This window comes from Poromitra crassiceps, assembly GCF_964638095.1.
Source record: "Poromitra crassiceps genome assembly, chromosome: 10".
Taxonomy (NCBI): domain Eukaryota; kingdom Metazoa; phylum Chordata; class Actinopteri; order Beryciformes; family Melamphaidae; genus Poromitra; species Poromitra crassiceps.
In genome coordinates this window covers 42,138,576-42,154,815 of record NC_139631.1, presented here as the reverse complement: position 1 = coordinate 42,154,815, position 16,240 = coordinate 42,138,576, and the positions used below count along the sequence as shown (strand labels likewise).

Below are 16,240 nucleotides of genomic sequence, written 5' to 3'. Positions count from 1 at the left end.
CACTAGTCATCTGTCTAGCGGGAATCTACAGTCAATGGTCTAGCGTTGCTGCTGTCATCGCCATCAGCATCATGGAGCATCCTCGGCGGGTTATTTTGCTGTTGCTTTTGATCTGGCAGGAATATCAACAGTCTTTGGCGGAACGAGAACATGAACGTCTGATCAGAATGCGGGCATTCAATAATTTAATGATGTATGCATATCGTGGGAGACGCTCTGCTATCAGACGCGCTCATCAGAGAAGACGGCTGGCTGTAATGCAATCTTACCACAACTTGTTTAAGTCTAGCAAGCAGCTTCTTCTTCCGTGGTAGCTTCCAAAACAGGAAATAACTCAAAAAATCAACCCAAAAAATCACGTGCTTCCTCTGCCTAGTCCGGGTGGGGTTCACACCAGAAATGGGCCGCTCCAGAGTTCGCTTGAGAGCGGACCGAGACCACCTCTCACAGGCGAACCAGAGCGCGGTTTTTAGTCCGCACCAGAGTTCGAGTAGGAGCGTTCACACCGACCCTACGGATCGTACTAAAGGGGAAAGGTCCGATAGACCGGAATAAACAAGGCTGGTGTGAACCCGCCCTTAGGGTGTATTCACACCTATCTCGTTTGGAGCAGTTGTTCCGAAACAGAGAGCATTTTCCCCCTTGGCGCAGTTCGTTTGGGGGAGTGTGAACACAGCAATGGCACTCGGATGCGGGACAAAACAAGCGGACCGAGATCGCCAAGAAAGGGTGGTCTCGGTCCACTTCCAAACAAACTCTGGTGCGGTTCGTTTGTGATGAGAACGTGATCCGACCTCGATCCGACACAAAGCAGGAAACAGTGCGCATTATTGGATAAAATAGCTGCCATAGTCAGCTGCGCTGTGCGTAATGGCCTGAAGAACGAGCATTTCTATCGTTTAAAAACTGTGCATCATAAGCAGTTTGAACTCGATCATCTTACCTCTGGTCTCCATTAAATAACAAGTCGTGGTAATCAGAGCTAGCCTTCTTTGTGATAAGATTGTCTGGTTCAATCAGACTGATTGCATGTCTTCCTTGAAATGTCCATAGGCTATTATTCAATTATTTATTAATATTTTATTCCTGACAGGAGAGGTGTTCATATGCATAATCCTCTGAAGTGATATATAGCAGAAGTTGCGAGGCTCTTTGATCTTCTATCTCCAAATAGCCTAAATAGCTAAATAAATAAATAAATAAATAAATAAATAAATAAATAAATAAATAAATAACTTTCTCACTCTCTCCCAATCCATCCCTCTTTCTTTCTCTCTCTCTCCTCGCACACGCACGCCTGACGAAGCCTACAATGTAGGTCTAACAAAACGCATTATTATAATCATATAAAATCTCTGGGAATTATTTTTTCCATCCCGGGAGGCTATTAGCCTACCAGAGTGTCTCCAGCCCTATACTACGAAGCTATCTTAACAGATCCGCGATCTGTCACTTTGATCTGGTTTGACTGAACAGGATCAAAGCTATCTAGTTTAACGATACTACGATGCTGGTTTTCTACTCGATAACTGAAGCTGGATTTATCTGGGATCTGCCGGTGCACGCGCACGTTTTTCGCTCGTGCACAGGCGCGCGTCCACGCGAAAGAGGTGCGCTAGCCAATCACATTATGAACAGCTGAGTTGATCCACGGGCAGGCACACCCATTTCCTCATTCAATGAGCGCAGTGTGATCAGAGTTTTTAGCGGATATTTAATGTAGCCTATGTCAGAATGAAAATCCGCGTTGGATATAGTCTGCTGAAGGACTGTCTAAAGCTGCCGCTTGTATTCACATCAGTCATTTGATTTACTTTGATCAGCGATTTCTGTCTCCTACAGCAGCTTTTTGCAAGTGTAAATGTGTAATCTCAGTCTATAAATTTCCACAATCTGTAAGCCTATTTAGACCATAGATTTAGAAACGCATGCTCAATGAATAATGATCTCTATCACTCATTATGTGTGTGGTTGCACTGATCGAATAATTCATATATAAAATAATGATAGCCTAATATAAAAGAGAAAACTGCTGAACTGAATTGAGACGATTCATTGATAAAAACTAGCCTATTTTTGCTCATATATTGGCATACAGCCTACAGGACACAGTTCCAGCTGAAACATGCAAGAGTAGCCTGCATATTTAGTATTGGGGCTATTCCATATTTATCCCATATCTATATTATATGTATAGGCTTTTCTGGCATGTAGGAGAATATCACCCTCACTCCATTTAAGGCTCCGTTTATGATATGCGCTGCGGTGATTAATAGTGATCATATTTCTCCACGCATCGTTCAGCTGTTAAGACATAAAGTGGTAAGTAGGCTTAATTTAATTATGTAGCCTACAGAGCCACGAATGTTTTTCTTGTTCTATTCTCAGTTGACTGCAATCTATTTTTGCCATGGTGATTGAACTAGGTTAGAAGTTAACTTGCTATAGGCTACGGCTAAACCAGGTTCAAACTCAAACTTACTCGGATAAGGCATTAATCTAGCTATGTAGTACAGGCCTCTGGCCAATCCAGAAGGCTTGGCAATACTATTTGGACCGTTTGATTTGTGACTGTGTGAACACAAACGAACCAAGGCACAAATGCAACAACTGTATCAATTAAGCCCCCGAATCGGAAACAAAACAAACGACCCAGAGGTGTGAATACACCCTTAATTGACTTACTTGCACATCCATGCCATCTGTAGTGTAACCGCATGCAGCCGAGACGTTGCATATATCCCAGTTTTTGCAGATATTTCAGCCTCCGAGTCCGTGCGTACCGCCGCCGCCGGCTCTAAACTCGTGTTGGCTCGCATAATACAATGCAATGACTGTCTGGCTTGTGAGCTAACTTACTGCTTGATAAAAAATAAATAAAAAGAAGAAGGGGAAAATATGCTGCTACTGTCGTGTAAATCTATATATTACTGTCAGGTCATCACAGCAAAGTGGAATTTTGATGTCATCACTTCCTAGTAGTGAGCTGGATTCAGAGTTGAGAGACTCATTTATCATTGGACAATACAATGTCAATCTTACTGATCTATCCAATCAACAACCAATTAGGTTGAATAAATTAATTGATTGGTAGTGATTGGTGAGGGCGGTTTAGGCTTCACTATCTGATTGGTTGAAAAACACATGTATTTCACTCTTCCCTCTGAAATGCATGTGTTTTTCAACCAATCATATTTAGCATGAGATAAATTACCAAGGAAATGAAACGCCCTAGGGGGGGATGTTTTTCTACTGTACCCCTGAGGGCATGACAGACAGACACTGGCACAGACTCTGTGTGCATGCCGCTCCATCAGTGCCCTACAGGTGTCACTGTCAAAGCATTTAACATGTATTTTGTCTTGTGTGAGTAGACCAAGGTTGTATTATTGTCTCTTATGAAGGATTCAAGCTAACTGGAAATATACTGGAACTTGTATGAGCTAATGGAATTTCACAGCAGAGATCAGGGTGGGGAGGGCACCCTAAGAAAAAACACATTTGATTGATATTTTATAAAAAGAATATATATTATTATATAAAATCCCCCATCTCTTCTAAAAAATAAGGGAGGACCATCCTCCCTTCTACTACATTTAGACTGAGGTTTCGACCCAAAAGAGCTACTGCACAGACACTGGTTCTGTGATCTGAGAAGATTTTGGCTTCAATACACCATAGGGAGGAGATAGGCACGCTTCCTCCATTTTATTTATCTCAATGCCCTGGACAGGACCATGTTCACAGAGGTCCAAAAAGCACAAGTTCACATCATACTGTAGAGAACCATTATGTAGAACCATTATGTGGTCAATATACCACACATTAGCTAATAGCTAGTTGCATTGATTGAACCTTGAACTACCAAGACCAAAACTGATATAAGTTATATCTTTGGTGTGTCGGGTTGCCAGATACAGTTAATGGTTTCCAGCCCAAAGACTGCTCAAAAACTGCCAAAACACACACAAACCCGCCCAAGTAAATTCAGGTCTATGGAAACAATGTGGCAACACTGAGTTTGAGGCTTGTTACATAGAATGCACGCACAGGGTTTTGTTTACATAATGATCATGTAAATATTGAAAAACAAACAAACTTTGATACATTTTAACCAGAACTTTGATGGATGAAATGCATGTAAAATGGAAACTTTTAGATCTATAAAGCATCTATAAGGGGGGGGAAACAACATAATACTGCTACAGTATAACCAGCTGCTATTAAAAAAATTGGCATGACCATCAGTATCACTCCGAAGTAGGTGGCTCAAAGTGCCGTGGCCATGGGCTCATAAAGCGAGGAGTCCACCGGGAATTGTCCCAGGCCTCCTGATGGCCAGTCCGCCACTGTATAATACTTAATACTAGTATTGATGAGTATTTAATCATCTCAGTGATGTAATTGCATAATTGTCCTTGAGTTGAAAAGATGTATCTTTACAGGTGGCACTCTTGGAAGAACTGGATGATTTGGGAGATGAGGATTTCAAGAAGTTCAAGTGGTTCCTGCAGCAGGATGCCATCCTGGAAGGTCTCCCAACCATTAGAAAGAGACAAATGGAGAAAGCAGACAGGCAGGACACAGTAGATCTGATGGTGCAGACCTACACCCAACAGTTGGAGGAGGTGACCAACAAGGTTTTCAAGAAGCTCAAAAACAGTTTATCACTTGAAGGTATGTCATGGGGGGATGAAAAAAATAAACATGTGAAAAACAGAAATGTACAGAGCCCTGAGAGACAAGTGAGTAAAAAAATCTGGTGATCCATTTTTTAAATCTGATCTTTTCTTTCTTGTTTTCTCTGCTTATGACTTAAAGGGATAGTTCGGTTTGTTTGAAGTGGGGTCCTATCAGCTAGTTCCATACACTAACTGAAAAAGGGAAAGCGTTCTGGACGCTGAGCACACAGTGTATCGAGACCTGTCACTCTGAAGCAGCAGCTTCCAGAGCTCTGTCTCTCTAGTACAGGGGGCCAGGAACTAAAACGTAATTTAGCCACCTAAAACAACGCCCACCTAAACAAATCAATATCAGTGTACATGTACGCTCTATTTTGACAATTTTCAGCGCTTTACTTTACCGTCAAACAGCCCTCTCATTTGGCACTACATTTCCTACCGTATTCCTCCGCTAAACGCCTGCACAGAGCACAGAGCCGCGGTGCTGGATTACTCTATATTATATAATATTGTAGTCTATATTATAACGTTACATATCAGCTGGAGGTGGTCAGATTATCCTTGCCAGTTACAAAACAGGAAGGCTTAGAAGAGAGACAAAAGACTGACTTACTTTAGAGACAACAAGTCACCTGGCCCCTCTGGTCTGGTACGTTTTCCCCAATTTATCCTGGGAATAGTGAAAAAGGTCTGCAGGACACCGACATTCAGTAAGGCAGCATATTATGGCAGTTCCCCGTCTCTCTCGTTCTGCCTGTTCACTCTCTCTGTGCAAAAGTTCCTCTTCTGTATATTACTCTCTCTGGTTCATAATTGAATCCTCTTGTCACCAAGGTAAATGGCATATCGTCCTCGCTATCAAAATCACTCATATTTTATTTTGTGTATTCTATTTGTTGTGTCTTCACTAACAAACCGGGAGAAATAACCCAAAATAACAGCTGATCTGCACCGTGGCTCTGTGCAGGCGTTTAGCGGAGGAATGCGGTAGTTAGTTGGGAGGAAATGTAGTGCCGAATGAGAGGGCTGTTTGACCGTAAAGTAAAGCACTGAAAATTGTCAAAATAGAGCGTACATGTACACTGATATCGATTTGTTTAGGTGGGCGTAGTTTTAGGTGGCTAAATTACTAATAAAAACTAATAATTTAGTTCCTGGCCCCCTGAACTAGAGAGACAGAGCTCTGGAGGCTGCTGCTTCAGAGTGCCGGGTCTCGATACACGGTGTGCTCAGCGTCCAGAACGCTTTACCAAATTTCCTTATTATTACCTACAGTATTTGTTAGTGTATGCAACTAGCTCATAGACCCCACTTCAAACAAACCGAACTATCCCTTTAAAGGATAATTTCGTTTTTTTTAGCCTGGACCATATTTTCCACACTGTATGTGTCTAAGGGACTCATCGTGACATAATTTTTTTTAATTGGTTGAGTACATTATCGTCAAACAACTACCAATGTATCCCAGTCGGGCATTTGTGCACCGTCATTCCACGTTCGCTGAAACTGCTTGTTTTGCCGTTGGGAGACTCAAACTGTCATTATAGTGTCTGGCAACCAGTGCCCAATTCAGCATCCCTCTGTTTGAAGCCTATAGTGTGGAAATTGCATTCTTTCAAATGGCCAGTGGGGGGTGCAGTTTAATAGCACTCCCCAGGAACATGCATTCAACTGTATGAGAAACGAGCCAACTTATCTCTCGGTCTATGTCTTAAATAAACACTTTCCAAATGAGTTTACTCTCACGCCCTCCGTTTTCTAAATGATAGCCCCATTCCGATGATATACATCGGATAAATAAGAACAGTAATACTTCCGACAGGTAGAGGGAGCAATGTGCTGCAAGGCATCTAGTCTCTGCATCATGCAACAAGAAGAAAAAAATTGTTAGCAACCTAGCAACCAATGCTAGCAGATAGCAAGTAGTAGTTTAGCAAACTATCAGAAAATAGCATTACTTTATCATATTTTATTAATGTTAGTAGACACACGTAACTGTATAGATACCATACATGTAAAGTGACGCTCATAACATGGCGGACCATTTAACGTTATCGGTAACACTTTATAATAACGTTCAGTCGTAAGTCATTTATAAGCCTTTAGTTAATGATGAACTAACCATTCACAAAACATGAATATACATTTATAGATGATTAATAAATGTTATGTTAACATATACAAATGTGTCATCTATAAACCTTTAGTAAATGAAGTGTTCCTCACCTGTTGTAAATGATGTGTAAATAATTTACAATTCATTTACAAGGCTTTCTGCATCCCCTAATCTAAAGTGTAAACCATTCATCACACATAAATGTGTTACATACAAGGGCGTAGCTCTGTTTGTCAAAATTGAAGCCAATGCAGAAGTGTCCTCTTTGCCTGCAGGTATGGCCTCAGTAAACACTTTCATAATGCGTTTATGGTCTCAATCGCTATATTCAGACTATGTTTTGGGGCATGATTGACAGGTCACTTGTCCATTGATCACACAGCTCGCCAATCACGGATCAATAGCAGGCCGTGCTCTGTGGGAAACCCCTGGACTTGTGTCGAGACCTCACGGAATTTCCTGAACTTATAAAACATCAACGGAAAAGTGGAAGGAGAGGAGGAATACTCGCCCGCCTAAGAAGGCGCGCTAACAAGCCACCGTTACCCAGCATCCTCCGCGCGATGTAAAGTCTGTGTCTGACTGAAACCTGGCTCACACCTGAGACAACGGACCATGCCATCACTATACCAGGCTTCAGTGTATTCAGAGGAGACAGAGACCCAGAACGATCCGGTAAGAAGAAAGGCGGAGGCGGTTGTCTAATGATTAATGAAAACTGGTGTGTAAACATCACTAACATTGGGAAATACTGCTCAGCAGACCTGGAGTATGTAATGTGCCGCACTGGAGCCCCAGGGAATTCACATCAGTCACCGTCATTGGTGTGTATATACCTCCCCAAGCGAACATCACTATCGCACTGAAAGAGTTGCAACGTGCAATCAGCGCACAAGGGTCAAAACAACCAGAAATGGCACTGGTGGTGACTGGGGATTTTAACAGGGCAAACCTGAGAGGGAGAATGCCCACGCTTCACCAGCACATCCACTTCCACACCCGAGGCAAAAACACACTGGACCAATGCTACACAAATATCCGCCATGGCTACAAGGCCATACCCCGCCCCCCCCCTTCGGCAAATCGGACCACGCCTCCATCCTACTCATACCCAGGTACCAACAAAAACTAAAAAAACAGCCCCCAGCATTCCGAACCGCCCACTGCTGGTCAGACCAATCAGACGACATCCTGAGGGATTGCTTTGACCAAGTAGTATGGGAGGAGTTCAAAGCTGCAGGAGACCTGGGCGAATATGCAGAGACGGTGTCATGCTTCATAAGGAAGTGTACCGATGACATAGTCCCCACAAAGAGAATCAAAATAATGCCAAATCAGAAGCCCTGGGTCAACAGTGATGTCAGGTCTGCCCTTCACGCCAGGACCACCGCCTTCAGTTCTGGTACACCAGAACAATACAAGCAGGCACAATATGCCCTCCGAACCACTATAAAAAAAGCACAGAGAGATTATGGAAGGCAGCTGGAGTCAAAATTGGACACTAACAACCCCAGACACCTGTGGAGGGGACTCCATGCTGCCACAGACTTCAAAGGGGTGAAACGACAGAACCCCAGCATGTCACCCACCCTACCGGACGAACTCAACGCGTTCTACGCTAGGTTCGACCCCTCTGCCAGAGCGCCCACCCCCCCAACCCACCCCCCTCACCACCCCACCACCCCTCCCCCTCCGCTCCCCCTCACCCCACAACCCCTCCTCCTCTCCCCTCCCTCTCCCCCCCTCTCTCCCCCTCCTCCCCTCACCCCCCACTGCCCCACAACCTACCCTCCACTCCTATCTAACCCAGTGCCCTCCTCCCTTACCCACCCCTCAGTGCCCCACCACAAGCCCCCCGCCCACCCCCCACATACCCCCCACCCCTATCTAACCCAGTGCCCTGCACCCTATCCTCCCCCACCCCCCCTCCACCCTCACCTAACCACTAACCCCCCTCACCCTCCCCCCACTCCTTTCCTGCCCCACCTACTCCCCACTCCCACCTAACCAACAACCCCCCCTCCGACTCACACCCTCCCCGCCCCCACCCACAACCACAAACCCCACCCCCTCTCCCCATAGATCCGGACCGCCCCCTCACCATCACCGAGGATGAAGTCCGCCGCTCGTTCTCGCGTATCAATCCACGCAAGGCAGCTGGCCCAGATGGCATCCCTGGGCGTGTCCTCAAGGCCTGCGCACACCAGCTGGCAGGCGTATTCACAGATATTTTTAACCAGTCTCTCTCCCTCCGGCAAGTCCCCCCTGCTTCAAAACAGCAACAATCATCCCCATTCCCAAACAGCAGAAAGTGACCAGCCTCAATGACTGGCGCCCAATAGCCCTAACGCCCATAGCCAGCAAATGCTTCGAAAAGCTGGTTATATCACAGATCTGCCCCACACTCCCCCCGGACCACGACCCGCTACAATTCGCATACCGCCCTAACAGGAGCACAGCAGATGCAGTAGCACACGTGCTCCACACCGCCCTCTCCCACCTGGAGGGGAAGGACACTTATGTGAGAATGCTGTTCGTGGACTACAGCTCAGCATTCAACACCATAGTACCCTCCAGGCTGGTAAGCAAACTCAAGGATCTGGGACTAAGCAAAGCGATGTGTGACTGGATCCTGGACTTTCTAACAGACCGCCGCCAGGTGGTTAAAGTGGGCAACCTCACCTCCTCCCCACTGACCATCAGCATAGGAGCGCCACAGGGGTGCGTCTCCAGCCCCTTCTGGTATGACCACTACACCCACGACTGCGTGGTGACTCAAACTTCGAACACCATCGTGAAGTTTGCAGACGACACAGCGGTCGTGGGGCGGATCTCCAGGAGCGACGAGACAGCCTACAGAAAGGAGGTGGAGGCCCTGGAACAATGGTGTCAGGACAACCACCTCTCTCTGAACGTCTCCAAGACCAAGGAGATCATTGTAGACTACAGAAGGGGGGGGGGGGCACACCCCCCCCAATCACCATCAACGGCACAGTGGTGGAAAGGGTAGACAGCTTCAAGTACCTGGGAGTCAATATCCACCAGGACCTGACATGGGCCAACCACACCGCCACTGTTGTCAAAAAGGCCCAACAGCGACTACACGGACTCAGGCGCCTGAAGAAATTCGGGCTAAGGCCAAAAATCCTCAGGGACTTCTACAGAGGCACCATTGAAAGCCTGCTGACTGGCTGCTTCACCACCTGGTACGGGAACTGCACCACCATAGGCCGCAGGGCGCTAAGAAGGGTGAGGCGCGCGGCCCAGCACGTAACAGGATGTGAGCTGCCAGAACTGCAAGATCTGTACAACCAGCGGTGCCTCAGGAGGTCCCTGAAGATCATCAAAGACACAAACCACCCCCACAACAGTCTGTTCTCCCTGCTACCCTCAGGGAGGAGATACAGGGTCCCAAGAGCCCGCACAAATCGCTTGAGGGACAGTTTCTTCTCACAGGCCACGAGACTCCTTAACATATACAAATAGTGTAGTAGCCGTACTGTACCGCACTGTAGATGCCACCATTATGTATGACTAATGTTCAATAGTATGTTTAATTAGGTATACGCTATTTGCACCTAACATAATATTATTATGTTTAATTATGTTTAAAGTATGTTCATGCCCTTTGCACTATGAGCAGTGAATACGGCACTGTCTATGGCGTGTCTTACTGCTCTATTGCCCGTTGCCTCTTGTTTTTTATTTATATATCTTTTATTTTAATTTTTTGCACTATGTTGTAACGGAGCCTACAGCACAAGAATTTCACACGTGATACTTGTACTACGGAGTGACAATAAAAAAATCTTGAATCTTGAATCTTGAAAACACGACACTGTGTTATATTAATCACTATAACATTAACGCCACCAAATTTCGGTTACAGTCATAGCAACGATGCCACCTTGCTCGCATGTTTACGTTAGCACATGATGCTAATTGAGCTAGCATTAGCTTACAAACATGAGCATCACTCAAACAGTCCAACATAGCAGAGCACCAAGTGCGCGATCAAATCCACCTCAGTTATAAAGTTTAGTTTACCCATAGATATAATAAGTATAATAGCAGTTTACCTTGTGGATGCTTAGCAGCAGCTAGCAGGCTGGAGGCTCACACCACACCATGGTCTCTTGGCCAGGCCCCGTACAAAACGGTGGTCGGCTGGCTGGACTGCTACTCGGCCATACCTTCGGGCTAAAAGTTATTATATATTTTCTTTTTCTGGACCATTTCACTATACTGCAACCAGCCAGCTAGCAAGCTAGCCTAGGTAAACCCAGCCACCACGTGACCTGCTCTCTCAGTTCCCAGTCACTATCGTCTAGCGAACGGGCCATTCAAATCGATTTCCGCGGCGGTTGAAAGACTCCCGCAGACCCGCAGCCACCCCGCAGCCAATGAGTGACGGCGTGACTGCCAACATCAGTCCTGCCGTGATCGGCCAATCAGAGAGTGCGTCTTTGTCAATGACGTGTAACAGCTGCAGCGGCTTAGCACTACCTAGCCGTTAGCATTTGGCCTCTCTAAAGCATAGCTCCCGAGCTAGCTACTAGCTATATGGCTAGCTATATGGCTATGCAACTATGTTGAGGACATTCAAGTGAAAACAGCTGTTAATGTTAATGTGGGAATCATGGTGGAACCGAATAAAAATGTTTTTGTTTGATACTCTATTCTGTTGTATTGTCATGTGAGAATGAAAATAGCTATAGTAATAGTACTTCAAAACAGTGGTTCTCAAAATGTTTCCACATAAGGATCCTTAAACTGAATAATGTGATGCTAGGTCTGTTGATCAAAATAACACCTATATCGAAATCGGATTTTAGCGGACCATACAAGCCGGGGCTTCAGAGCTGATCACCTGGACACATTTTACGGCGAAATTATCTGATAAACTTGTCTGTGCAGCTCTGTGGTGATCAGCTAATGTCTTCGCATTGTGATTATGATTTAATGCATTATGGAAGATAAACGCTGGAAGGCTGGGTAGCATTAGCTAACGTCATCCAGGCTACAGTAACATTAGGCTATTATAGTTATGAAACGCTGATTCAAACGTTACAATAATAAGACACAATAGGAGCCAGTTACCCTACTGTAGATAGAGAGTAATTTCAGACCACCAGATATCACCATATTTATGTTATTAAATGCTGTAACGTTAACGGTAATTCTCATGTGTATGGTTTATTTATAAGCATTCATTGATTGAAGCAGAGTGCTGGTCGGTTAAGTTTCTCTGTAGTCATGTCCTCTGCTCCAATCTTCGTTCGTAGTTTCTTCTGTCTCTCGTCCAGCAGCTGCAGATGTCATCATTATCCACGTTATTGATTATTATTTATAAAAAAAATCTCGTGTAAATATTTTGTGAACGCACCAATAGTTAGAGAAGGAAACCTCTCTTTGCATTTTATTTTTTAATAAAAGTAGGCTACTTGTGATATCTCACGTGGTCGATCATCATTGCAAATTTATGTGAACAGCTAGGTTTAATGACAAATATGGAATATCACCCAAGGAAATACCACGGTTTAATGCCAACAGATAAACCATACAGATTTGTTGTAATTGTGAACACATAAGGGAGCAAAGACATGGTTTTCAAGTATAACACAATGTACAACTTTTATTCAAAGACAGGATTGAAAAATATAGGTCACTTGTATTCACTTCAGTAATGTCAGGTCTCAGTCGCATTCACGCGTCTAGCTATAGCTAGGTTACATCTGGATTATGTATAATATACAGAATTCAAAAACCTTACTTCCAACAATTAACTAGCCTGCACTAACTACTGCACAGTAACGTGTACAAATATTGAACGCAACAGTCTCGTTCTGGAGCGAACCCCTCAGCTGAATTCACGTTGGAATATGATATCAAGGCTTGATACATTTGATTGTAGCTACTCATACAGCCGTGTGGAGCTTATCTAGCTAGGTTGCATCTGGAATATGATATCAAGCCAGTAATGTAGCTAGCTAGCGTTAAATAGGTTTATCTGTAACCACGCTGAAATGTGAGGGCATTAACGTTAATATTTCTAGCTAGGTCAAACACACCTTAACGTTATGAGTGTGGCCGTTTTTGATTAACATTAAGTCCACGATCAAGTCTAGCATTTCGGTATATTCCTACCTCTTAACATCTAGCTAGCTAGGTTGGATCTGGAATATGATATCAAGGCTTGATACATTTGATTGTAGCTACTCATACAGCCGTGTGGAGCTTATCTAGCTAGGTTGCATCTGGAATATGATATCAAGCCAGTAATGTAGCTAGCTAGCGTTAAATAGGTTTATCTGTAACCACGCTGAAATGTGAGGGCATTAACGTTAATATTTCTAGCTAGGTCAAACACACCTTAACGTTATGAGTGTGGCCGTTTTTGATTAACATTAAGTCCACGATCAAGTCTAGCATTTCGGTATATTCCTACCTCTTAACATCTAGCTAGCTAGGTTGGATCTGGAATATGATATCAAGGCTTGATACATTTGATTGTAGCTACTCATACAGCAGTGTGGAGCTTATCTAGCTAGGTTGCATCTGGAATATGATATCAAGCCAGTAATGTCAGGTCTCAGTCGCATTCACGCTAACCTCTTAACGTCTAGCTATAGCTAGGTTACATCTGGATTATGTATAATATACAGTATAATACTACGCTCACTACGTCATGACATTCACATTAACGACTCCAAAAATCTACTGTAGCTAGCTAGCGTTAAATAGGTTTATCTGTAACCACGCTGAAATGTGAGGGCATTAACGTTAATATTTCAATTAGGTCAAACACACCTTACCGTTATGACTGCGGCCGTTTTTGATTAACATTAGCGTTAAGTCCATGATCAAATCTAGCATTTCGGTATATTCAGTGTGTGTGTGTGAAAAGGATGTTAGCATGCTAGCATTATTAGCACAGAATGTATACAGTCCATGGTACAACGTTAGGCCTTCAAGTCCTGAGGCGAACAGCACTGGAGGATGAAGTCTGCAGACTGGCATTCAGTGTCCAGCATAACAAGCACGCCTGTTTCCTCATCAGGTTGGCAGCAGCTGTATAGATGATGACTGTTCTTCACAGCCACAAATATCTCTCCAGATCTGCGGCCATCTGCAGCAGGGATCGAGGTTTGGGTCCGTGTAGACAGTTGTCCTGTTCCTCTTTCATTCCCTGACCACCGTCACGCGATGTTCTCTCTTCTTGTAGCTGGTTGTAACCATTTGCGTGCTAGCAGTACTGAAATGAAAAGTGTTAGCTCATGCGCTAACAACAAAGGTCGCAGAGTGATGACGCCATCTGCTGCACTGCGCATGTGCTCTGTGCACTAAACTGGTTGGATGATGGTTGCGTAATGGAGTGGTCTATCGGGGGGGGGCCCAACAACCGCAGGAAATCGTTTAACAATGGTGGGATTCCAGACCATAGTGACTGAGAACAGGTCTGAGAGCAGGTCACGTGGGGGATGGGTTTACCCAGGCTACTAGCAAGCTATCAAACAGAAGCTAATCAGAATCAGAATCAGAATCAGAAAGACTTTAATAATCCCCGGGGGGAAATTGGGACAAGTCACAGTTGCTCGTTCACAAAACACACATAGCCTAAAATAAATACACAGTAGTAGTGCAGTAGTAAAATAAGCAGAATAAAACACAACATAGCATGGAATAAACAGTATAAACAGTATAAACGTTAACCAGTATTAATGTGATAGGAGCAAAATAGTGGAGTACGTCTAAGTAAGCAAATACGTAGAGTAAGTATACCTTATGTGTCAATTGACTTTATTGCACACTGAACTTATATTATTCGGCTTGCCCCATACGTTACACGTGGCTCAGCCAGGCACATTTTCCAGTTAGCCTATCTTTATTGCACACTGAACCTGTATTATTATTCGGCTTGCCCTATACGTTAAACGTGGCTCAGCCAGACACTTTTCCAGTTAGCCTATCGGCTGGCTCAATCTCAGGGAGACTGAGCGTCTCCGAGGTGCTCTTTTAAGAGAGGCATTAAATAGGCCGATGGCCACAGGCAGGAATGATTTCTTGTGCCTCTCCGTGTTGCATCTAGGTGGAATCAGTCTCTCACTGAATGTACTCCTGTGTTTGACTAACACGCCATGGAGTGGGTGCGAGTCATTGCTCATGATGGAGCGTAGCCTGGATAACGTTCTCTTCTCTGACACCGCAGTCAGAGAGCCCAGGTCCAGCCCCACAATGTCCCTGGCCTTACGGATCAGTTTGTTAAGTCTGTTGGCATCCGCCGCCTTCAGCCTGCTGCCCCAGCACACAATAGCATAGAGGAAGGCACTAGCCACTACCGACTCATAGAACATCCTCAGCATGGTCCGGCAGACGTTGAAGGACCTCAGTCTTCTCAGAAAGTAGAGACGGCTTTGCCCCTTCTTGTAGAGTGCATCAGAGTTCTTAGCCCAGTCCAGTTTGTTGTCAATGTACACTCCAAGGTACTTGTAATCCTCCACTATGTCAACACTGACCCCGTGGATTGAAACAGGGGTCACCGAAGCCTTGACCCTCCTCAGGTCCACCACCAGCTCCTTTGTCTTTGACACATTGAGCTGCAGGTGGTTCTGCTCACACCATGTGACAAAGTTGGCCACCACATCCCGATACTCATCTTCATCACCATCTTTGATACATCCCACTATCGCAGAGTCGTCAGAGAACTTCTGAAGGTGGCAAGACTCAGTCTGGTAGGTGAAGTCCGTGGTGTAGATGGTGAAGAAGAAGGGAGAGAAGACTGTCCCCTGTGGAGCTCCCGTATTGCTGACCACTCTGTCTGACACACAGTTCTGTAGGCGCACATACTGTGGTCTGCCAGACAGGTAGTCCACAATCCAGGCCACCAGGGGGGCATCCACTCGCATCGCCGTCAGCTTCTCACCCAGTAGAGCCGGCCTGATGGTGTTGAACGCACTGGAGAAGTCAAAGAACATGACTCTCACAGTGCTGGCTGGGTTGTCAAGGTGGGCGTAGGCGCGGTTGGTAAGGTAGATGACCGCGTCCTCCACTCCCAGTCGGGGCTGGTAGGCGAACTGGAGGGGGTCAAGGGATGGTTTGGCCATAGGCTTGAGCTGCTCCAGGACGAGTTTCTCCAGGGTCTTCATGATGTGGGACGTCAAAGCTACCGGCCTGTAATCATTGGAGCCGCTGGGTCTAGGCTTTTTCGGTACAGGAACGATACAGGACGTTTTCCACATAACAGGGACCTTCTGGAGACTCAGGCTCTTGTTGAAGATCAGCTGTAGCACATCACACAGCTGGGGGGCATAGGCTTTGAGCACCATGGGGCTGACGCCATCCGGGCCAGCTGCTTTTCTCGTGTGTAATCTCCTCAGCTGATTCTTCACCTGGTCCGCTGTGATGGTCAGCGTGGGTGGGGGGGGGGGGGGGTGGCATCATC

At 45.3% G+C, this 16,240-nt stretch overlaps 1 protein-coding gene across 1 annotated transcript in view; it reads left to right on the top strand.

Annotated features, from left to right (window-relative positions):
- The window catches only part of LOC310784531 (uncharacterized protein), an 88,335-nt gene that overhangs the window by 41,954 nt on the left and 30,141 nt on the right, over positions 1-16,240 (top strand). The window contains exon 8 of the mRNA XM_083645514.1: positions 4,446-4,677. Coding sequence (XP_083501640.1) covers positions 4,446-4,677 — 232 coding nt within the window. The remainder of the gene's footprint in view (positions 1-4,445; positions 4,678-16,240) is intronic.